This window comes from Oreochromis niloticus, linkage group LG5 (genome assembly GCF_001858045.2).
Source record: "Oreochromis niloticus isolate F11D_XX linkage group LG5, O_niloticus_UMD_NMBU, whole genome shotgun sequence".
Taxonomy (NCBI): domain Eukaryota; kingdom Metazoa; phylum Chordata; class Actinopteri; order Cichliformes; family Cichlidae; genus Oreochromis; species Oreochromis niloticus.
This window is the reverse complement of record NC_031970.2, coordinates 22,478,216-22,501,172: the sequence shown is the minus strand read 5'-3', so window position 1 is coordinate 22,501,172 and position 22,957 is coordinate 22,478,216. Positions and strand designations below refer to the sequence as shown.

General features: G+C 39.8%; 3 protein-coding genes across 4 annotated transcripts; 2 read left to right on the top strand and 1 right to left on the bottom strand.

The window, feature by feature from the left end:
- The first annotated feature begins 296 nt into the window (after positions 1 to 296).
- Positions 297 to 5,314, top strand: emc3 (ER membrane protein complex subunit 3). The gene is made up of 9 exons (XM_003441448.5): positions 297 to 543; positions 927 to 1,094; positions 1,187 to 1,244; positions 1,352 to 1,445; positions 3,424 to 3,528; positions 3,627 to 3,708; positions 3,826 to 3,905; positions 4,034 to 4,116; positions 4,216 to 5,314. The coding sequence occupies exons 2-9, from the start codon at positions 940 to 942 to the stop codon at positions 4,342 to 4,344; spliced, it is 786 nt and encodes a 261-aa protein (XP_003441496.1). The 5' UTR covers positions 297 to 543; positions 927 to 939; the 3' UTR covers positions 4,345 to 5,314.
- A 2,486-nt stretch (positions 5,315 to 7,800) lies between these two features.
- Positions 7,801 to 19,491, top strand: usp4 (ubiquitin specific peptidase 4 (proto-oncogene)). Of its 2 annotated transcripts, XM_003441447.5 has the most exons (22): positions 7,806 to 8,067; positions 9,328 to 9,455; positions 9,614 to 9,744; positions 9,832 to 9,958; positions 10,053 to 10,198; positions 10,849 to 10,910; positions 11,015 to 11,149; positions 12,014 to 12,128; positions 12,238 to 12,411; positions 12,521 to 12,679; positions 12,983 to 13,207; positions 13,403 to 13,486; positions 13,610 to 13,704; positions 13,811 to 13,993; positions 14,172 to 14,398; positions 14,508 to 14,705; positions 14,807 to 14,877; positions 14,957 to 15,072; positions 15,156 to 15,305; positions 16,727 to 16,830; positions 17,173 to 17,261; positions 17,428 to 19,491. In XM_003441447.5, exons 1-22 carry the CDS (start codon positions 7,916 to 7,918, stop codon positions 17,548 to 17,550), a joined length of 2,994 nt encoding a protein of 997 aa, XP_003441495.1. In that variant the 5' UTR covers positions 7,806 to 7,915; the 3' UTR covers positions 17,551 to 19,491. The 2 variants fall into 2 exon arrangements, 1 of the variants encoding a protein (XP_003441495.1); XR_002062157.2 differs by lacking the exon at positions 16,727 to 16,830 and having other exon boundaries at positions 7,801 to 8,067.
- A 524-nt stretch (positions 19,492 to 20,015) lies between these two features.
- gpx1b (glutathione peroxidase 1b) lies at positions 20,016 to 21,667 on the bottom strand. Its single transcript, XM_005469545.4, has 2 exons — positions 21,365 to 21,667; positions 20,016 to 20,686 (listed from the first exon to the last, which is right to left on the bottom strand). The coding sequence occupies exons 1-2, from the start codon at positions 21,578 to 21,580 to the stop codon at positions 20,336 to 20,338; spliced, it is 567 nt and encodes a 188-aa protein (XP_005469602.2). The 5' UTR covers positions 21,581 to 21,667; the 3' UTR covers positions 20,016 to 20,335.
- Positions 21,668 to 22,957: the final 1,290 nt, after the last annotated feature.

Below are 22,957 nucleotides of genomic sequence, written 5' to 3'. Positions count from 1 at the left end.
AATGAGAGATGTTGCAAATAATGTTTCACAACACTGTACAATCTTCGCATAAACAAATGAGCAGCAGGTGAATAATATCACACACAATTGGAAGATGTCATTGAAGACATGAAAAACATGAAACGTGAAAATCCGAAAGAAATATGTTAAGTCTTAAAAAATGTAATAATGTAATGTAGAAAATAAAAAGGTTAGCCAAAACCTTTTGGGTCTGGTGAAGGAGGACATGCAGAAAGAGTTGGTGTGACAAAGAAGAAAAGGCAAAATGCAATGCGTACATCACCGCGAGGTGGCGCTGCAGTCCCAGTGATTGCGACACGGATGAGCTGCAGAAGCAGAAATCTTCCTCATTCCCAGAGCCAACGCAAAGCGGTGGTTACAACAGTGGATGCGAACCGTCAGAGGTTATATAAGTTATTTAACTACCTCACACGGTGCATGGCTTCTGTCTGTCGCCGCTGGGGAACACACTAGGAGCGGCGGTACCTGTGCTGAGACCACTGGCCAGCTCTCATCTACAGTGACCCATACATCCAGAAGCAGGTAGCCAGCCGGCTAATGTTAACGTTAGCACTCCGCTAGCGTCAGCTTTGTTAATCCACGTAGCAATTTCATTAAAAAAATGTTGACGCTTTCAACATATAGTTGCCACACAGCGAAGATGAATTCAAACTGTGTCGTTTACCTGTAGTTTACTAGCTCAATGTCAGTCGCTAATGTCACGGGCGCTGGCTAGCTAACCGAAGAGCTGACAGCCCATCCATGTAACGTCAGTCTCAGCCCGACTTCAGTTTCTCGGTCATTTTATTTGTTACAAAAAGTTTGCTGGTGTCTTTGGTTAGACAGCTCGACTTGTTTTCTGTTTGCCTTTCTTATTTTGCTCTGTTGTAGTTATTATTTATTTAATTATTTATTTTTCCTGTCAGGTAACCAGACAGAATGGCTGAGCCGGAGCTTCTGCTGGACTCCAATATTAGACTTTGGGTGGTGTTGCCCATTGTCTTCATCACTTTTCTGGTTGGGGTTATTCGGCATTATGTATCTATTCTCCTTCAAAGTGACAAAAAGCTGACGTTAGAACAAGTTTCTGACAGGTGCGTCATAAATCATATCTAATTATAATCTGAATCACAAAGGCAGGAAAAAAATGCTGAGCTCATATTTGTGACTTTTTCTCCAAATCCAGCCAGGTTCTTATTAGGAGCAGAATTCTCAGAGAAAATGGAAAATACATTCCCAAACAGGTAGGCTGCCTTAAATAAGTTGCAAAGTTGAGTGAGAACTAAACAACATATTTGTGTTTACTTGTATGTGCTTTGACTATAAAATTGATGATTTCTGTGTGTTTTAGTCCTTTTTGATGAGGAAGTTCTACTTCAATAACCAAGAAGATGGATTTTTCAAAAAGACCAAAAGAAAGGTTGTCCCACCCTCTCCAATGACAGGTGAGCCTTTTTTTTTCCTTTTTCTTTCTTTTTTTTTTTTTTTTTAAATAAAGCACAAGATGTGAAATTGTAACAATTTCTAATTTCTAAAATAAAAAGGGGTTGTTTAGCATGTGGCTGAAAGACATGGGACACCAGCAGTGTTTTCACAAATCTTTTTAATAACAGATTCCCAGAATTTCCACTTAAAGCTACGACTGAGTCCTGATAAAATAATTCATAAAGAGTCTTGGCTGATTACAGAGCTCCTTGGGTGGAAAGCGAGATAGGAAGAAGGTTAAGGGTTTCTGAGGCAGAGGAGGAGAAAGTCCTGGAGCAAACCAGAATATCACAATACAAATTTTTCTCCTTCCTGTTATTATTATCATTATTATTATAGTCCCAGTCAAAAGTTTAAGACCACTTGAAAACAGCCTGTTTCAGTTTAAGCGTTGTTTTCAGTAAATTGCATGCTCAAAATTTTTTTTTGTCTCATTCCCATTTCCTCTCGTTGCATGTTGAAGCTCTACTTTGAACCTTGTTAAGATACAAGCATGCAAAATTTGTCAATTTTCAAGTGCTCTTAAATTTTTGATCGGGACTGTATTGTTGTTATCATTATTATTATTATTATTATTATGCTTTGCAGGGATGGGCAATTTAGCTTAATTGCCCCTCCCTGCTCTCAAGGCTCAAACGCGACATCCAGGAGAGCCAGTAAAAACATACTGAACGTACAAAGCTGTCATACCATTATTTAAAGTGTGTTGACTGATTCATAACATCAACTCATACCAGTTTCTGCTAATTGAGATGTGGCTGCACAGAGCGTTACTACTTGTCTTGTAATGTAATGCAGTTATGGTATCATATTATCAGTGATTACATAACTGCAGAGCTCATTGGTGTGTTTTTGTGTGTCATCCGGTACTGAAAGAACACAACAAAGAGGAAGGAGAAGTATGAATGAAAATATTGACCTAATGAAACGCTGCGGGTTAGATCCTGCACATTTGTGGTTGATATCATTAGATGTACCTCAAATCTCTAATCTAGTGTAATAATGCTATCGTTTTTAGGTGTAATCAATACAAAGATATGGAAAATGCAACTATGCAGTGATGATGACTCAGTCCTGTGCAGCCTTCATCAGCGGGGTGATCACACAAATAGCAAGAGGGTCAACGGAACCTCTTAAGTGAAATAAAGTTTTTTAGACCCTTTATAATCAGGTCCTGTGAGAGTTTTACTAAGTCACTATTAAACTGGGGGACAGTACTAACATTTTTTTTTTTTCCGGCCAAGTGGGGAGGTCTCAGAAGATTCTCAGCTCAGGTGCTTAGTAAAAAGTCGAATAAAATTTTGTTGTTATTGAGATAAATGTAAAATGGAAACCCCAAAAAGTCTGTTTTCATGCATTTTTCACGACATGTTTTTGAATTTACCAGTGAGGCAATAACAATCATCATCTCAATATAAAGAGAAATAACCAGTATAATAGCATCTGTATTAGGACTCCCACATGTCAGCAAATTCCTAGAGAGAGAGAGTGTGCTTAAAATCAGAACTGATATGAGGGAATGTACAAAGAAGTGGAACAACTAGAGGGACACATAGGTATGGCTCTGGGAAAAACAAAAAACTGGTTACCAGAAAGCATTTTCTTTTTTTCTGTTGACTTGGGACTGCATGTAAAACACCGGGACATGACATCACTGTATTTAACACGTAACTACACACAAGGATAAATGTCGGCCACCTACGTAGGTGATGACATAGACTCTACAAACGTTCCTAACAGAAGTCTACATCAGACCTAGTACTAGATCACATTGTATCAGCACACATACTGCAGGTTGGCCAACCAGCAACTTGACACCTTTCTCTGCATTAAGAGTGAAGCTGGATCTTCTACCAATGTGCAAAAAAAATGTTTATGAATATCTTTTCAGCGATCTAGGGTTTTAAGTTTTTTTCTTTACCCATAAAATGTTCACAGATCCAAGCATGCTGACAGATATGATGAAGGGCAACGTAACCAACGTGCTTCCCATGATCCTCATCGGTGGATGGATCAACTGGACCTTTTCAGGATTTGTAACAAGTAATTTATCTCCCTGACCCACACAAAAGCAACTTTGTCAAGATATCATTTAAATGGAAATTACATGCCGATGTTCTGCTTGTGCTTCCTTCGCACAGCTAAGGTTCCCTTCCCTCTCACACTGCGCTTTAAGCCCATGCTGCAACAAGGAATAGAGTTGCTCTCATTGGATGCTTCTTGGTAATAGAGCAAGATACTTGGACTCATACTGCACCACTCATTATTTATTGATAGGAAAATGCTTAAGCTAGTGTGTGATGACACTGTGATTTGTTTGCGCTTGTGTGTATTATGCAGGGTGAGCTCAGCATCCTGGTATTTCCTGAACGTGTTTGGACTTCGAAGCATGTACTCTTTAATCCTAGGCCAAGATAACGGTAAGTGGAGTGTTTCACAAAGTTGAAATTGGTTTAAATGTTAAAACGGATAATTAGATTACATCATGTGACTTTAGTGAAAATGTCCACATACTGATTGTGTTTGCTTTGTGTCTGAATGCCCGCAGGCGCAGACCAGTCGAGGATCATGCAGGAGCAGATGAGCGGTGCTGCCATGGCCATGCCTGCAGATACAAATAAAGCTTTCAAAGTATGTGTGTCTATAATTAGTTGAATTAGCTACAGAGGGGTGGAGGTTGGTGGCACGGGGCCTTGGTGATTTAATGTGCTGTTTGTTTTTGATTTTTAGGCTGAGTGGGAGGCACTGGAACTGACTGACCATCAGTGGGCGCTTGAGAATGTAGAGGATGATCTGATGAGCCGGGAGTTGGACTTTGATGGCATGTTCAGCAAGGAGCTGCCAAGCGGTATCTTCTGATGGCCTAATCACTTCCTTTTTGGAGACTCCAATTTCAAATTTGATTATTTCAGGGATTTGTTTTGGGGGGGTTTGTTTTGTTTTTTTGTTGTTGTTGTGTGTGTGGTTTTTTTTGTTTGTTTGTTTGTTTTTTTTTAAAATCTGAAACCACACAACTGGGACAAATCCCTTCATATGCAAAGTTTACATCATCTAATTTGTTGTAGTGGTCTTTTCACATGTATCTACCTTCCATTCCTGTCCATAAATGAACTGAAATGAACACAAATACACTGGTTCTACTGTTGCCTCATGCATAATAGAGAGCTCTGCTTTGTTATTTCAAAGGAAGAAGGGGCTGTTCTAGAGAAATTAAGTGATGTTTTTTTGATTTTTGAAACATGTTCTTGTTGGCTTGAAACTGAATGCAGTCATAATGCCATTAAGTAGTAGAATCTGAACTGCCTAGTGCTTCTTCTTCCTAATGTCATGCACAGCTAGTTAGCTGTCTTCATTTTGTATGTGTCATTTTTAAACAAAATAGTACATAAAACAGTTTTACATTTCAGAATGATCTATATTTAATAATCCTTTAACCATCCGTTATTGCTCATATCTTAGATTGTAGATAGAAGCAGGTCCAGAACAGGTTAGGTTTGTTTGTTTTGTGGCAGGGGAAATGTTGAGTTTTGTCATCAAGATATTGTTTTTGAAGTATGTAGACGGTTTATTTTGTAATTAACTCCCTTGTGTTTTGTACAGTATAAAGTCTGTTTTGATTCAAAATAGTTTTATTTGTTTTCCATGTACACTAACACTTTACTTTTTCAAATATGAAGAAAGAGATGTTTTTGTTTTGTGCTGGGGTTTTTTGTTTTTGTCTTTTTTGTTTCTTTGAATAATAACGATCAGTGTAAGAGAAGAAGCACCACAGCTGAATATTCAAATAATACACATGTCACATTCATCCTCAGTAAAAGATTTGAATAGATACCGTGGACATTAACATTACTCTTTTGTTGTCAGTTTTCCACAATACAGCGTCTACTTCATTTACCTGGGTTAGGATGATTGGTAGTGAGGAAGTGAGTTGAATTTTTTAAAATGGACAAAATGTCAGTTAAAAGTAAGTTTGTTTTTTAATTATACTGCAATCTTGTTTTAACAGCCTGTCAGTCATGTTCACATTAGTAAGTTAAAAAAAAATGCAGGCAAGTGAACAAATGAGTTGAGGAACATGAAGGATGATCATGCTTCCACACAGGTAACATAAGCATCCAATTATGCTCTGTGGAATACAAAGGGGTCCAAAGTGTGCCAAGAAAATATTCCCCACACCATCAACACCAGCCTGAACTGTGGATACAAGGTAGGATGGATTTAGTCAAAATGGCACAAAAGAAAAAAAAAAAGGCTTCGGTGGTGAGTGCTTCAGTCACGAAGACTGCTCAACTGGGCAGTGTTTCAGTAAGAACTGTGACCAAAGTGAAATGTGGATTTCGATCTATAGAAAAGACAAGCGATTAGAGCTGTGAAAAGGCTACATTTCATGACTATGACGCTTAGGGAAAAATGCAGCGTCTATGAATGGAGTCATTTGATCTCATATCACCATGGGCCTTCTGCTTGACCATTTTTGATTGTATGGTACAAAGATTGGGCATATATAATGATTGCTATGAAATATTAACTTCATATATCAAATACATTTCAAGATGTACTTTTCTGAAAAAAATCATCCATTGACCCTCTTCCATAGTTTTTTTTCCCACAATTTGAAATCTAAGGCAATGTTTGAACATGAATATCTCAAATACTAGACAATAAATGGACTAGTTCCCATATAGCGCTTTTCTCCCCTATGTGAGAACCTAAAATGGTAAATGGCCTGTATTTGTATAGCGCTTTACTTAGTCCCTATGGACCCCAAAGCGCTTTACACTACATTCAGTCATCCACCCATTCACACACTTGTGATGGCAAGCTACATTGTAGCCACAGCTGCCCTGGGGCGTACTGACAGAGGCGAGGCTGCGGGACACTGGCACCACCGGGCCCTCTGACCACCACCAGTAGGCAACGGGTGAAGTGTCTTGTCCAAGGACACAACGACTGAGACTGTCGGAGCCGGGGCTCGAACCAGCAACCTTCCGATTACAAAACAAACTGCCAACTCTTGAGCCACGATCGTGAAGAATGCTTTGTTCTTCACCAGGAGAGATTTATAATTGTGTCATTGTCTTCACATATCCTTCTTTTTTCACAATTCCTTCCGCCTTGAGAAGATTCCGCATACCAGAAGAACTGATCCCCACAGCACAATGCTCCTACCACAGTGTTACATGGTGGAGATGGTGTTCTTTGGGTTGTACGCCTCTTACTTCTTCAAACACAAGCAGCATTTCTATGAGCCATGAGCAAAGAGCTCTAGCTTTGTCTCATCTGACTAAAGGATACACTTCCAGTATACAGAGTCTTTCTCCAAGTTGTCTTTAGCATACTTCAGTCTTCAGTCTAGCTTGAAGGTGTCATTCCTGCACAAGTGGAGTTTTTCTTGGTCTGCAACCTCGCAGTCCATTCCTGTGCAGGGTTCTAGTGATTGTCTTCTTTGAGACTACCATTTCTGACTTGGCTCAGTCATTCAGTAATGTCTTGGCAGTTGTTCTTTAGACACATCTCTCACTTGATTTCTTTCCACAGTGTTTGAAATCTTTTGCTTCCTACCTCTGCCAGTACAAGCTCTCACATTTTGCAAGATACATACCTTCATATGCCAGGCTTGTTCTGTACTGTGTGGCAATTTTTGAATTTCTTGACAGAAATCAAGATTGAATTATTTTGCTTTTGGCATGATGCTTTCTCAGGTGGCCGCTCAAATCTTTGCTAAGGTTTTTAATACTATGTGTAAACTGAAAGACAGCCCTCAGTTTTGACTTGATTTTGCAAGCTTTGAGTATTACAGAGTTAAAGCCCGTCATTGCACAACAACGGTTTGTGCTGTGGGTCAATGAAAAGGCCAGTTTTTCAGGGGGCCAATAATACTGACCCTGGTAATAATCCTTTTTTTTCTGAAATAATTTATGCTTTCTAAAGAAAGCTATTATTTTTTACAAATGCTATGTTTTAAACTCCTTGCTATATTAAAAAGAAGCACTTGGAAAAATGTTGACAAAAACTTTTAAATCATAGAGAGGATAATAATTTTATCCTCGTCAGTAATAATAGGTCATTGTTACACAAAAACATTTGCATTTGCTCTCCGTTAAAATTTAGTCTTCTCTTTATTTAACTGCCTGGACGTCTGTTTAACGAGCTCTAAAAACCTATAATGTAAGTGAAAATTATCATCAGATTAGCGAACACAGAGCTGAAGCACAGGAACTGCAAGATCCTTTTTATGGGAAACTTGCTGTCAGTCAGCTGGCATTTGAATGTCTCGTAACTTACCGGTTTAGTAATGCTAGTGACTGAACGCTGGAGTGCAATAGCAGCTCTCCGGGGCTATGCGCCGCCCGTAGAGGAAGAAGGTTTTCTATGAGCCTGTCCCAGTGCGTGTGTTTCAGCGCGTTCACGTTACCGGCACACAGGCTGCATGATGGCCGAGGGAGGCGGACCCGAGTCGGGTAACGCAGCGGACTCCGACTCGGAGCCGGTAGCTGCACAAATACCGACTCCATCAACCGAAAGTCAAAAACAGACTATTGGGTCTCTTTTGAAAACGTCTCTGAAAAAGGGTGACGAATGGTAAGCTAGCGGCCAGTAATACTTGGGTCTTTAGCTATCATTAGCCGACAAACAGGAAGTGTTAGCATGCTAAGCTAGCAAGCTAATGACAGCAATGCTTGTAAGCTTGAACTCGATAGCTGCTGTGCTAATGATATTTTAGCAGGCTAGCACGCTTGCTGCTAGTCAGCCCGACATTTGAATTTCTCTGTTAGTACTAATGCCTGTATTAACAGATATTATTGTTGACGCACACAAGCAAACCAGCTGCCAAGTGACTCATTTGTACATTAATTAGTGCCTGTTTTGTGATAAGTTGAGCGGCTTTAGCAGTCGTGGTAGCTAGTGGGCTGTCAGAATAACTAAGGCCCTGGATTCAGATTGTAGTTTCATTTTCCAGTGAAACCGTGTTGTTGTCAGTTACGGGATGATGAGGAAATGGGCCCGCTGACAGAATTAATGTGAGAAGTAGTTACCTGCTTGTCATAACATACCATTTTAAGCCGTGTGATATTCCCCTTACCCGGCAAGCCACCTGTGTTAGCTAACATAGTTTCAGACCATTAACACTGCCCAGGCCTGGGCATAATGCAGCCGGTGTACTAAAGAGGCTTCACCTCAGCCAGTAAACACAACACCACAGACATGTGAGATGGGCAAGCGTCCCCGTTAATCTCATTTGTTAATAGAAGTGGGTGCCAAATGACCAGGTCACGTTCATTCTTGCAGCCACTAGCTGCAAAGCTAACCTGTTTTTCTGGAGTTATTTAAATGACTCGGCCCTTCCATTTATGGTATTGTTAAAATGGAACTACTATCCCGTGGTATTTATTTCCAGGAGCCTTAAACACTGTCAGGCATAGCTTGGCAAAACTAATCTCGGGATAAGATCATGCACCTGTTTGTTTGACACTTTGAAGCCCATTAATTTATAGTGTTGACACGAAAGAGCCATTGTCCAGCTTTTTGAATTAGCATTTGAATGGTTGTTGCAGTGTGGATACAAGCTTATTAACCAAAGGAGATTCTTTAGATGAGATTAAGTCAAACTAGCTTGCAGTTACTATAAATGCCAAGGCAGTTTGGTATTGCATAATCTTCTGGGAAAGTGTAGGGCTGTGTGCCCTTTTATACCATACCTTTTAGAATCTCTTGACCCTTTTTTATGCTGGGGGAAGAAATCCTTTACGAGATATAAATGCTAAAGCTTTTAAGGGGAAAAGAGCATCTTCCAACGAGTGATATGTTTTTCTTTAACTGTGACTGATCAATTTGTTTTAGGTATCTAATAGACAGCCGGTGGTTCAAACAGTGGAAGAAGTATGTGGGGTTTGACAGCTGGGATATGTACAATGTTGGAGAACGAAGCCTCTATCCAGGACCAATTGATAACTCTGGCCTGTTCTCAGGTAAAATTGTCATTTTAAAACGAATCCCCTAATGGACTGCTGTTGATTTTGCTTGAACAATATAAGTTCCACATAGAAATAAAAAAACAAAACAAAAAAAATTTAGTTCCTTAGCTTATACTTATGTTTGTTTGTTTTTTTTCTTTTTCTCCTTAAAGACCAGGAGACTCAAGCCCTGAAAGAGCACCTTATAGATGAGCTAGATTATGTCCTAGTACCTACTGAGGCATGGAATAAGCTAGTCAGCTGGTATGGCTGCCTTGAGGGCCAGAGACCTATCGTCAGGAAGGTAAGGCTGTTAAAGATATTCTTAATTTTAGCCATGTACCAGGGTGCGTGGACTGGGCTTCCAAATGTCTCTTTTTTTTTTCTCTAGGTCGTTGAACATGGTATGTTTGTCAAGCACTGTAAAGTGGAGGTGTATTTGCTGGAGCTGAACTTGTGTGAGAATGACAATATGGACAATGTTGTTACACGTCATTTCAGTAAAGCTGATACTATAGGTGAGCATCCACATGTGTCATTTATGGGTTTGTGTTTGCTGAATAAAACTATTTGACTCTCCATGCTTATTTATCAAACTTTTCTCATTTTTAGACACTATAGAGAAGGAGATGAGAACACTGTTCAATATCCCATCAGAAGAAGAGACCAGGCTCTGGAACAAATACATGAGCAATACGTACGAGCAGCTGAACAAGCCAGACAGCACCGTACAGGATGCTGGTCTTTTCCAGGGACAGGTAGTGCTATTCAAATAAGATTGAGATTATTGTTTGACTACAGCTCAATAATAAACTGATCCTCACTCATGTACATAATTCATTTGCAGGCACTGAAAAGAATAACAAAAACACCAGAGAGCCTACTGCCGTGTAGTACATTAGCACTGCAATAACATTTGTTTAGGTTGTATTAATGTGTAAGTGTTGCTGCAGGGAGATCAGGTTATGATTCAGCTATGTGGTTGTTTTTAATTTTGACATTGTGCTGCAAAGATAATGTATGCTGTTTATTTTATTTGCCCTTTACATTAATATATTTTAGTAGGAAGGAAAAGCACCTCTTAGTATATGAGACTGAGGTGGTGATTGGAGACTGCTAGTTTGAATTAGGTGTCTGTGTGTTATATTCACAATCTAGGTTAGAGAAGATGAAGGCATTAATTAACTTCATTTATCACAGCAGCCACTGAAATCCAGATCAGTCATAGCAGCTTTCAAATTAGACGAAAAATACAATGTATTAGAATAAAGAAACATTAAAGAATAACAATAAAGAAACGTTTGGTGGCATTTGCCATTTGAGTATTAAACTCGAGCCTGAGATGTGAAAAGTCATGCATGAAATTCAGGTGTGCCAACCTAGCTTTCATACAGAATATTTTCCACAGGTGCTTGTGATTGAGCGCAAAAATGAGGATGGTACGTGGCCCAGACAAGCTTCACATCCCAAGTAAGCTTTTTTTTTTTTCTTCTTCTCTCCAGTCACGCTGGCATGTTTGTTTACATATTTAGGAATGTGCTTTTCTGAAAGACAATTTCATTCTTTCTTACTAGATCAAGTACAACCCCATCCAGGAATTTCACTACCTCTCCAAAACTCTCCTCAAACTCATCCCCAGCAGTAACCAATGGAGACAGCAACTGCAGCCCTGGATACACGCTGAACAACAGCACCTCATCCAGCAACAGGCAAGGCATCTTTTCTGATCTACTTTATTTCCCCTTTTTTTTCTTGTTTATTGAAACTTTACCAGTATTTATCCATGAGAGGTAAAGCTTGTTGGATAGGAGTGATATTTCTTTTCACTGTTCACACACAGCTTGTCACTTAATTTTAAAAAGAGGGAAAAACAACAACTTCCCAATATCCAGTCTAAGTTTTCAATAAGTGGAGTTTTCAAAGGCAGTTCAAGGAAATTTGACTACATCTTCCAACTTGTTAGAATTCTTACAAATCATTATATCACATTGTGTTCCCACAGACCACAATGTAGTTTGTAAGACAAACAAAAATTCTTGACAGGCTGCAAAACTAGGAATGTGAATGTTTTACTTTGTCTTTATCTTATCGTTTAACAGCTCAGTTTTTTAATTAAATTTGTATTTATTTATTTTAGCTCCTTGATGTCACCCAGAATAAAGCACAAAATCTATTCACACCAAATTCCAGTAGTCTGGAACTGCATAGGTTGTGTCGGTATAATCAGGTGCATGCATTTGCTCTTTATGTAGTCTACTGCTTTAATGAAGTTTGCAGAAAAATGCAGATAGTAAATGAGAAAGTATTAATTTTTGTTACATCAAGAGAGTGATTAAAGATTTAAAGATGCCCATTGTCTATTGTCTGACCATATTTCAAGTTAAAAAAAAATGTAGATTGTATGCCTGAGTGTACTAGTATGCCGAATACTAAAGAGCATGTAGTTTGTATGCAATTTGTACAGGACAACTGGGATTTTATGTGCACATAGCTTACTTGATTACCATGTGTTAACAGCTGTATACTGAATACAATATTACAGACAAACAATATGACATTCTTTCTGCCAACAGATATGGGGGCTACAATTCATACAGCTCCTACAACTACAGGGAGTCACAATCGCAGCCTGGCTTATGTGGGCTCAGTAATTTGGGAAATACATGCTTCATGAACTCTGCCCTTCAGGTAAAAAAGCAAGCATTTGCAGCTTCTCCTGGGTGGAAGTGAGCTTTATTATTTCTGTGCACATAATCCTTTTTCGTATCTTGTCTTTTTTTGGTTCCTGTTCCCTCAGTGCCTGAGCAATGCATCTCCACTCACAGAGTACTTCCTCACTGACCAGTATGAGGCAGAGATAAACAGAGAGAATCCTCTGGGAATGAGGGGGGAGATAGCTGAGGCCTATGCAGATCTAGTAAAACAAATGTGGCTCAGCCGCAGCAGTTATGTGGCCCCACGTACCTTCAAAGTAAGTTATGCCAAATAGCTTGATCTGAAGTCGGTGTATATGACTGAATACATCCAGGGAAACTCATCGAGCTCTATGAAGGTAGTAATAAGCATCCTTTGATTGTCAGACCCAGGTCGGACGCTTTGCCCCCCAGTTTTCGGGCTATCAGCAGCAGGACTCTCAGGAGCTGTTGGCCTTCCTGCTTGACGGGCTCCATGAAGATCTGAATAGGGTCAAGAAGAAGCCTTACTTGGCCCTAAGGGATGCAGAGGGCCGTCCAGATGAGGTATAGTACAGATGTAGATATCGTATTGTTTGGTCTCTAAAGAGTAAGTCTGTCTGATGCTCTCATGATGTTGCTGAAGTATCAACCTTTACAGAACTATTTTTAAATGTTTGTCCTACTTTAAATTTGAAGCAGAATGACTGCTGATCTGCTTTATACTGACAGCTAAACATGAAATAGTTTTTCTGCATAGTAGCATGAAAGCATTGTCATCTTGGATTGATGGTTTTAAAATGTCATCTAATGGAGGTCTTCTTCTTTTTTCTTTTCTTTTTTTTCCCTCCACTGGTTGGTGAACTACAGATTGTTGCCAAGGAAGCCTGGACAAACCACCGTTTGCGCAATGACTCTATTATAGTTGACATTTTCCATGGCCTCTTCAAATCCACCTTGGTATGCCCAGAGTGCTCCAAAGTATCTGTTACCTTTGACCCATTTTGCTACCTCACATTGCCTCTGCCCTTGAAGAAGGACCGTACCATGGAAGTTTTCCTGGTGCGATCAGACCCTCAGTCAAGACCCACACAGGTGAGTTGGCATTAACCTTCACTCTCGCTGCTCTAGACTTGAATCCACAATCAAACTGATAAGAAGCATCTACGATTGGGAGATTAAAACAAAAAGTTTTGATTGTTGATATAAGTCTAACATGCATTTCTAACTCTCTTTAAAATAGCAGCATTGTCACTGAGAACATCATACGTTGTTTTCTTTGTCTTGCAGTATCGGGTGGTCGTCCCCAAACTGGGTACTATAACAGACCTGTGCAGCGCCTTGTCCAAACTCTGTGGAATCCCTCCAGAAAATGTTAGAATCTTATTCTTTTACATCACTAGTTTTGTCTAATTTATGATGCTCACATGTTTGTTTTCTTACTCTTGGGAACAGTTTATAGTTTGTTCTAAATTTGCACCTCCTTAATCTTTGTAGATGGTGGTGGCAGATGTTTACAATCACAGATTCCATAAACTTTATAGACGGGATGATGGCCTCAACCAAATCATGGAAAAGGATGACATCTTTGTGTAAGTTTGTGTTATTGACCTGATGATGATCTGAAAACTCACTCACTGTGATTGTACAGTGTGAGTGTAAGACTTGTTTCCTTTTTTGTGTCAACGCTCTCTGCAGGTATGAGGTGCAGGAGGAGAACAGTGAAAGGATGAACCTGCCTGTTTATTTCAGGGAGCGCCACTCAAAGCATGCTGGAAGCTCCACAAGCACCATGCTGTTTGGCCAGCCTTTACTTATCACCGTGCCCAGACATAACCTCATAGCAGACGTTCTTTATGATAAGATCCTAGAGAGGATTGGGTAAGAACCTACTGTATTGGTAAAAAGAAATTCAGCTATATTACAGTGTAGTAGCAGTGTGCATACAGTACATCTGGCATGAGGAAATTTAATGGAAAGGGGACACAACATGCAGACCCTGAATTCTTTCCAAATTTGGTTAACGGTGTTAACTTGTGTTCCTTGTTGTGTGTTGCAGACGCTACGTAAAACACTCCCAGAGCCCTTCTACTGAAAGCAGGGCGTCGGCCTCAGCCACCTTATCCAGCTGCAGTCAGGCTCCTGAATGTTCTACATCTTCTAGTCTCATTGCCAGCCTGGGTGGCTGTGGCAGTCCCTTATCAGATGGGGCCTCCTGCAGTGCCAGCTCCAGTAATGGCAGCAACCACTCAGGGACCTGCAATGAAACGAATGGGTTATATGATGGTACGAAGCTGACATCAACTACTCCTGTCCAGCTGAGGAGTCGTCATCAAGGAGCACTCAAAAAGCATTGCAACAAGAATAATTAGATGTGGTTTATGTCACTGTTCAGGTGAAGAGGAGGCCATGGACCACCAAGTGAGTCCAGAGCCAGAAAATGGCCAATCTGAAGAGGAGGAGGAGGCCTCTGACTTACAAAATGGGTCCAAGGGAGACACGACCAAGCTCTTTACTTTCAGCATAGTCAACTCTTATGGAACGGCCAACATTAGCCCGCTGCCCTGTGATGGAAATGTCCTCAAACTTAATCGTCAGTCTACATCTTTAAACTTCAATTGCATGGAAAGTTTCCTTTTTTTTTTCAGGCCACTTTATGATAACACAGCTTCTCCCACGTTCTCTCCTCTGCAGCACATTCCACAGTGGCCATCGACTGGGACACAGAGTCGAAGAAACTCTACTATGATGAACCAGAAGCAGAGGTCAGTTGATATTCGTCACACAGTTCTGTGACACAGTGCTCAAACAGTTTGTTTATATTTGTGTAAATATTGTGCTTAGGCTTATGAGAAGCATGAGAGCATGCTGCAGCCCCAAAGAAAGAAAACCACTGTGGCTCTAAGGGAATGCATCGAGCTCTTTACAACAATGGAAACACTGGGAGAACATGACCCATGGTGAGGACTCTTCAGCATAACTTACTCTTAAGTGTTTACATATTCCACATTATATTTTATCTAAACTGAATATTTTCTTGTAGGTATTGTCCAACATGCAAGAAGCACCAACAGGCCACAAAGAAGTTTGACTTGTGGTCACTTCCTCGGATTCTGGTGGTTCATCTAAAGCGTTTCTCATACAACCGATGCTGGAGGGACAAGCTGGACACAGTGGTGGACTTTCCCATCAGGTATGTACTGTGTCGTGGCAAAATCCTCAGTTGGTCTTTTAGCCATTTGGGACTTTGATATTTTACACAGTTTTCCCTCTTATCATTTATTGGCTGTCTCCAGTAGGATTAGCAAATAAAGATGCAAAAAAAAAAAAATCCTCCTGCCTTTTCTATACTCAGTCACATGCTTCTTACAAATGACCTTTTTAATATTGTACCTTTTGGTAGGAGAAATATAAAACTAAGGATTAAAGTTGCAGTATGTAAAATTCTCTTTGTCAGCATACTGTTGTCAAGATCAGTATCACACATTTTTGACTCCAGTACTTACAAATATAACTTCCTGAAAAACTAAATAAGGACATGATTCTCAGTTTATTTTTAGTGTGATTTGTTTTGTTTATAGATAAGAGAGCGACGGGCTAAACAATGATTTAGTTTTCCACATAGCAGCTACCCATGTAGTGAAGGTAGAAAATAATACTTCTTCACAGAACCTTTTTTGTAAAGATGGTTCCTTCCTTAGTCACGTCAGCTACATTTTAATTTGCATTGTCAATCAAGACAATAACTCTTAACATCATTAAACCATGACTGTTGTTACAGCATTGATTGAGAGGCCTCTAGTAATAGAAATGGAAAAACTGTGTGTTTTAAAAAGACTTGTCTTAAAAGTTAAAGGAAGTGTATGAAAATGATTGCAACCATTAATTCAGTTTTATGTAAAATAGTGAAAATTTAAAAATAAGGAACTGGAAACGCTGTAGTATTGGTATGGCTTTGACTCTAGAGGGAGCTGCAGTTTGAAATTCACAGAATAATCAACCAGAGCTCTGAATGAGGAAATACTCATTCTACTTACAAGAAGTGGATTATTATCTTATAAACTGGCATGACCCCAAATAGAACATTTAGACCTTCTTTCTGCTCTTTTATGGTTGTGTGGATTTTTGTAAATACTGCTGGTCACTGATTTGTTTGCCCAGGTTGTTCATTAATCAAGGGGTTTGCAGTTGTTTTTCTCCACACGGCAACTTTGGGCTAGACACCGAAGGCTGCTCCAGAAAGACAGGCAACCTGCTGCTGTGGGTGTGTGACTGAGGAACAATGGATTTTGTTACATGACTAAGATGTTAGGTGACAAATGCATAAGATTTCCCAACGCTAGATAATTCGTTAACTTTTTTCCCCACTCCCTCATTAGTGAGACACAAATGTTCTATTGTGTTATAAAAGGGAAGTTGCCTCACAGTTAAGCTAACAGCTACATGTCAATCTTAGGACACTGTTGAGGAACTTGATCCAACGGAAACCACAGAGCAGATTGTGTTGCTGAAATCCTTATAAAAAAAAAAAAGTCTGACTCACACTTACTAAGGATGGCTTAAACAGGGCAGTACATGCAGGGTTTCACCATCTGACGGTATTTTCTCTGCCAGGGATCTCAACATGTCTGAGTTTGTGTGTGACCCTAAGGCTGGCCCCTACATCTACGACCTTATTGCTGTGTCAAACCACTATGGAGGAATGGGAGGGGGTCACTGTAAGTCAGCATTTATTTTATACAATGAAATTTCCTCTATGTAGTCTTTGATGCCAACTGCTGGTAGCAGTTTGTTTAGCCTTTAAACACGAACACAGTATGTGTCAGCAGATGGGGTGCTCAGTCAGTCACTCTGTCTCCAAGGACGCTGCATTTGGTTAAAATTTAATAAGGCGTAGAGCCTCATGCATCATTGTTTTCATTGTGCACTCACCCTCAGTTTATTTTTCTTTGATATGCCATCTTTTGTCATAGTGAAGCAGTGTAATCAGACTTTTATGTCTTCCTGAACAAAATTCTTGAAAAGTCATCCATTAACCTCACACCGTCTCTGTGTAACAGACACGGCTTATGGCAAGAATAAAGTGGACGGAAAGTGGTATTACTTTGATGACAGCAGCGTCTCATCTGCCACAGAGGATCAGATTGTGGTGAGTTTTCACAGTGTTGTGTACTGGTGATCACTGGGTCTTTGTTTTATTTAGTCTTTTAAGTGAAAGAATGATGTTTGAGTACTGACACTTGCTGGTGTGTTGACTTTGGTGTCAGGTTTTCCTCTTCTAGTAATCTAATCTTACCCGTGTTGTGCCATTACAGACTAAAGCCGCCTACGTGCTGTTCTATCAGCGCAGAGACGAAGAAAGCCCCTCCAAACCTCAACCTTCGGCGTCATTGGGAGGAGCCCCGGAGCCAGCCGATGACCACATGGACACAAATTAAGAAGCCCCAATGAAAAGGGACACACACTGAAACGCATATGGCAAATAGAGACACTCGGACGCACACACAAAGCTACTTTAGTGGCAGAGGATTCCGCAGACGTAAAATTATTAATCCTACCTTCCCTGTATTTTGATTTGTCTCATATGTTGTCAGCTACAGCCAGCAGCCTTGACATAAGAGTGAACTGTGAGACTTTCCTCCCTGCAGCGGGTGGTCTGCTGATTTCTTAAAGTAGTTTGCTAGTCTGGATTGAAGAGGAATATAAGTGAATATAGAAACTTAAGGTTAGAAGTGCCCTCAAATATGTAGATAAACAAATGTTTCTGTTGCCCACAAGACCAGTCAGAAATATTTAAAACAAAAAGCCAAATGCATTTATTGTTTCAACCAAAGCGATCCAAGGTATTTATGATAAAATGAACAAACTGATGTGTTTCCAGGATGCTGGCTTTGTGCCTAGATTTATCTCACATATTCTTGCTGTGCTAAGGTAAATTTTAGCAGTGTGATGTGCACACATGACAGTACATGGCACCTTCTTTGTTGAAAGAATCCTGTTACCTTATGCCACCTGTTTAAAGTGAAACTATTTCTGAGGGGATCCTTTGGCTAGACTAGCAGTGGATCTGAGCCGCATCTAAACCACAGAGAGGATGTCTCATTTCAAGGTCCCTAAGCTCTAGATCTTGACATGAGTTGTGGCAAAAGCTGTTTTGGGGGGTTTGTTTTTGTTTTTTTTGTTTTGGCCTTGCTCTAGTTAAGCCATGACTTTTTTTTTCCCCCCCATATGTTTTGATGCACAGCACGGGCTCTGCTCTCGGGGCCCTAAACTCATGAGAGGAGTCTTACCCTGCTCACAATTTGTATTTTCTTTTTTCTTTTTTTTGTAATCATAATGAAAAAAGCGGCCTTTCAATTCCTGCAACCTGATTAAAAAGGAGGCACTTTGAATTCTCCGTGAAAATCTACCTGCTTCTGGTGTATCTAGAAATCATGGAAGTGTATGGTCAGGCCTTTAGCATTAAAGGTTTTGGTCTGTCATAAGCTTCCACATAATTTTAATGTGTCTTTTAAGCTGCCTGACCGGACCCCTAGTTCACCTGCGATAGCTTGTCCTAATAAGTCTTGTACAATAATGCAGCTCTGTATTGAAATGGCTATGATATTTGATATCTTCCAAGCACACTGAGTGAAGCGAAATAAACTAGTATAAAAGTGGTGCTTTATTCATGAAACTTGAACTTGCTCCTTATCATGAGGAAAAATCATGTGTTAGATGTCAGATGGGGTGGAGGAGAACAGTCGTTTAACAGCATTCTCACTGAATGCAGGCACTTTGAGCCAGTTTTCCTTCCAGTGATACTAATACAGCAGTTGGCTCTTAAGTAAAGTTGTGATTCTTTTATTTTATATTATTGAAGCCCAGACATACACAACGATCCCCTGGAGCACATTTATAACTGGTGACTGGGTGTTTTGAATGTGATCAAGTAAAAACTAGAATACATTTACTTGTGACAGTTAACACTTAATATAATGTAATCCCACAAGGCTTGTTCTGGGGCATAAATCTGCACCTGGTTTTATAATGACACGCTAACATACAGGGCCTTTGGGTGTCCTCTCTGCTGGTTGGTCCTGGCATCATCATGTTGTTCAAACTACCTAAACATAATCATTTATGCCTAAAACTAGAAAAGCTTTATATCTGTAATCTAGATATGTAACTGAAAACACAGTTCAGCAGCAGAAAATCTTGTCTTCTTATCCACCCGAAATTATGTCAGCAGTTTAAACTCGATCTGTACATAATCAACACTATTTTAAATAGGTGTAAAAATGATTGTCCTCATATTTATCTTGTTGCCGATATCTGCAGTTTTGTTTTTAACTGAAAAATATTTGAATTCAAATTACAATAAAGACTGGAAGCCTCAACAAGCTCACTTGTTTGGACATGCACTGCAATATCACACAGATTGCCTCTGGTTTCAGGTGATGCAATACGTAAATGTACTTTGATTCAAAGCGTAATAAAGCTCAAGTCCTCAATGAGGTGCTTTGTTCAGAATAATTGCATGCAATATAACCCCCACGCTGAAGTTGTAAGTACTGCTGTCTGTGTTAAGATAATTACCTCTGGTTGCAGGTGATGCAACCTAAATTGCCTGCCAGTAATGCTGACTGTTTGCAAAAGGAACTCTGATGTACAATTACGTGTAAGCACAGGAAACACACCTAGTAATCAGTTGTACTGTAGCTGTATACAAAGCCAACACTTGCCTGTGGATGAATAATCTACCACCCATAACCTTTCCCCGGCCCTCCTTTACAGAAAATGTCTGAGTATTTTTAGATATGCTAATAAGATTAAGCTGACAAAATATTTCCTCAAATATGACCTTTAAACAAGTAAATATAGAGAAAATATATAAATATATATATAAATTAGGAGTCAGAGAAATGTTTGCAAAAAATATATTTATTGATCCCCTTTAAACTTGACACCACAGCTGTGCTTTACGTGCACCCAGCGCAGCTTTGAAGAGATAAAACAGTCCTGCCTTTTACATTTCATCAGATATCCTCCTCACAGTTTGGTTTCAGAGGATTCCTTCATTTAGTAAAAAAAAAAGCAGGAGACAGCTACTGCGTACAGGAGAGCACAGGTGGTGAGTTTAGGTAGCATCTATTGAAGCTGTGAGCGCAGTGGTGTTTCCCTCTTTATGAAGGCTACACACACACATGGTGCTAAGCTGCAGGCTGCATTTATGACGAGGTTTTAATTCGTCTGGCTGAGGAGCTTCTTGATGTCTCCCTCGATGTCGATGGTGAGGAACCTCCGGCTGTAACGCTTGAACGGCACACCGTCCGGCCCGATGAGGAACTTCTCGAAGTTCCAGGACACGTCGTTCCTGCACACCGGGCTCCAGTTGATCAGCTTGGGGTCAGTCATCAGGGATGTTGCGTCGTCGCTGGGTGTTGGGAGCTTTTCCTTCAGGAACACAAACAGGGGGTGGGCGTCCTTCCCGTTCACTTCAACCTTCTCAAAGAGCTGAAACTTGGGCTCGAAGCCGTTTCCAGGACGGACATACTTCAGCGACAGGAGGATTTCTTCATTCTTGCAGTTCTCCTGCGCGGTTGATCACACAGTTACACTCTTGGCTCATTCTTATCAGGAAGAACCAGAAAATCTTAACTTCCCTGTTCCCTACAGCAAGTACTCTATATTATTGAGTCCCGCCAATAACTATGTATCAATAAGTAACTAGTAGCAATCACTGTGTAGTCATTGTTCAATCAGCGCCTAATAAAATATTAACAATTTTAAAGCATATTTCATATATAAGAACTCGATTTGTTGTAAGACGAAAATCTCACACACCGCCACAACTTCCTCCATCCTAAAAATCACCAATGCTTGCGCTTTAAGCTACATATGAAATAATAATAATAATAATAATGATATAATAACAGCAATAATAACCTATGGATTTAGACGCGTCTCTTGTACTTACAAGCTGACTAATATTATACCTAAAGCTCGATCTAAAACTTGCCAGTAAACTTGGAACCTATACAAGACTAAAGATTTAAATAAGGGGTGGAAACAAAATTCCTCTAATTTGATTAAATACAAATAAGTCAGTCTCTTTCATTCAAATGAGCCATTTCCGGGAAAATATGATAAATTAACGGTGAAAGCAGGACATTTAGAGTAATGATACTTACAGAATGATTATTTCTAGACTGACGGGATAGAAAGGCCTTAGCTATGTGCTCCAAAGTGCAGAGGGGATAAATTTCTCACCTGATGGCCGAACTGGTTGCAGGGTACTCCCAAGATCACAAGCCCCTTGCTGGCGTACCGCTCGTGGAGCTCGTTCATCTGGGTGTAATCCCTGACGGTCGTACCTCAGAGAGAAGCGACATTCTCAATGAGGACGACTTTGCCCTTTAGGGACGAGAAATCAAACGTCTCCCCGGTCAACAGTTTGGCCGTGAGGTCGTAAAAACTTGTAGCCATTTTTTTCTTTTAAAAACCTTCCCCCTTTCTTCAGGTAGAGCTGATGCCTTCTTCACAACCAACACAGTGCGCGCTTGTGTCTCTTTGGACCAGCCTTATATGGTCAAAGAGCTTGTATTGCCTGCCAAGATAGTTCACTCCCTGAAATTAGTGGGCTGGTATACTACGCAGGGCGATAACCTGCTCCAAACACCCCTGAGAACCCAAAGATTTTCCTGCCAGCCCCGGTGCCTGACACCCAAGGGCACCACTGATGCATATGATCCCTGGAGGGTTAGAGCTGTTTTTTACAGCACAACAAGGAGGAGGTCTAACAGGACATTAGGCAGATAGACATATTGTAACATAAAGCATGCAGTTATGTAAAACGGGCAGCTCTCGCACATACTCTTTGCAGAAAAACAATATATAACAGAAGAAACTATTTCAGTGGGACACTAAAGAAAAACAAAAGTTAGCCGAGCAGAACCACTGTGAAATAAGTCACTGGTTAAATGTTATTTTACAAATGGGTCAAATCAGCTCAGTTATGTCTAATTTTATGAGATTTAATGTAATTTTAAGTAAGACCATTTACTATCATAGTTTCTGCTGTTGTATAGCTGTCACAGTTTTTATGAAGCACATCTAAATCTTGGCCTTTAATATCTTACATATGTGAAAGATAAATGATGTAATTCTGAATTACTGTCATAACTTTCTTTTTCCTCATTCCTGTTTCATTAATTTTCCTGTTTTGTGGAAATGCAATAAAGGATTTAGTGTTAGTGTTAGTTCTAGGGATTATTCCTTATTATATAGGAAATCACTGTAGCCACGAAATACCTTCTGATCTGTGCAATAAAAAAAATTACAGCCATTTTTCAGCTATTCATTTGTAAATGTTATTTTATTTCATGGTAAGACTGCTGTAGATATTTGAGAGGAAAGTGTATGACTTATGATTTATGCTGAATTGATATGCACATGTACACTGTCTATATTGATTGCACATTTGTCTCCTGCCTCTTTTCCACTGCTCCAGTTTGGCTGCAGGTGCAAAGCCAGGCCTACCTTGGTGCTTCTTCAAACTAGCCCATATTTTCTGATGTTCTGTGGAAACAAAATCAGCTATTTGAGCTGCATATGCATGTCATCAGTTGAGAGCAAAAAAGGAAAAAATAAAGAAAGTACACAATAAGTACAGTTAAAGCTGAATATACATGCAAATACTTTGTCGGGTGACTGTGAAAATACACACTAATGTATTGTCATGAAAATATTGTGGGGTTCCATACAGGCTCATGTATAAATATGATTATTTATTTTAATAAAAATATATTTATAAAAAACGATATTTATCAATATATATTTTAATCTAAATAAATAATGTATTAA

Bases quoted from the DNA above. Each gene is read 5' to 3' on its own strand.
- emc3 (XM_003441448.5), top strand. From the start codon at position 940: ATGGCTGAGCCGGAGCTTCTGCTGGACTCCAATATTAGACTTTGGGTG. The intron at 1,095-1,186 runs GTGCGTCATAAA...CTCCAAATCCAG, and splicing joins TTAGAACAAGTTTCTGACAG to CCAGGTTCTTATTAGGAGCA. The intron at 1,245-1,351 runs GTAGGCTGCCTT...TGTGTGTTTTAG, and splicing joins GAAAATACATTCCCAAACAG to TCCTTTTTGATGAGGAAGTT.
- usp4 (XM_003441447.5), top strand. From the start codon at position 7,916: ATGATGGCCGAGGGAGGCGGACCCGAGTCGGGTAACGCAGCGGACTCC. The intron at 12,680-12,982 runs GTATAGTACAGA...GGTGAACTACAG, and splicing joins CAGAGGGCCGTCCAGATGAG to ATTGTTGCCAAGGAAGCCTG. The intron at 13,208-13,402 runs GTGAGTTGGCAT...TTTGTCTTGCAG, and splicing joins CTCAGTCAAGACCCACACAG to TATCGGGTGGTCGTCCCCAA.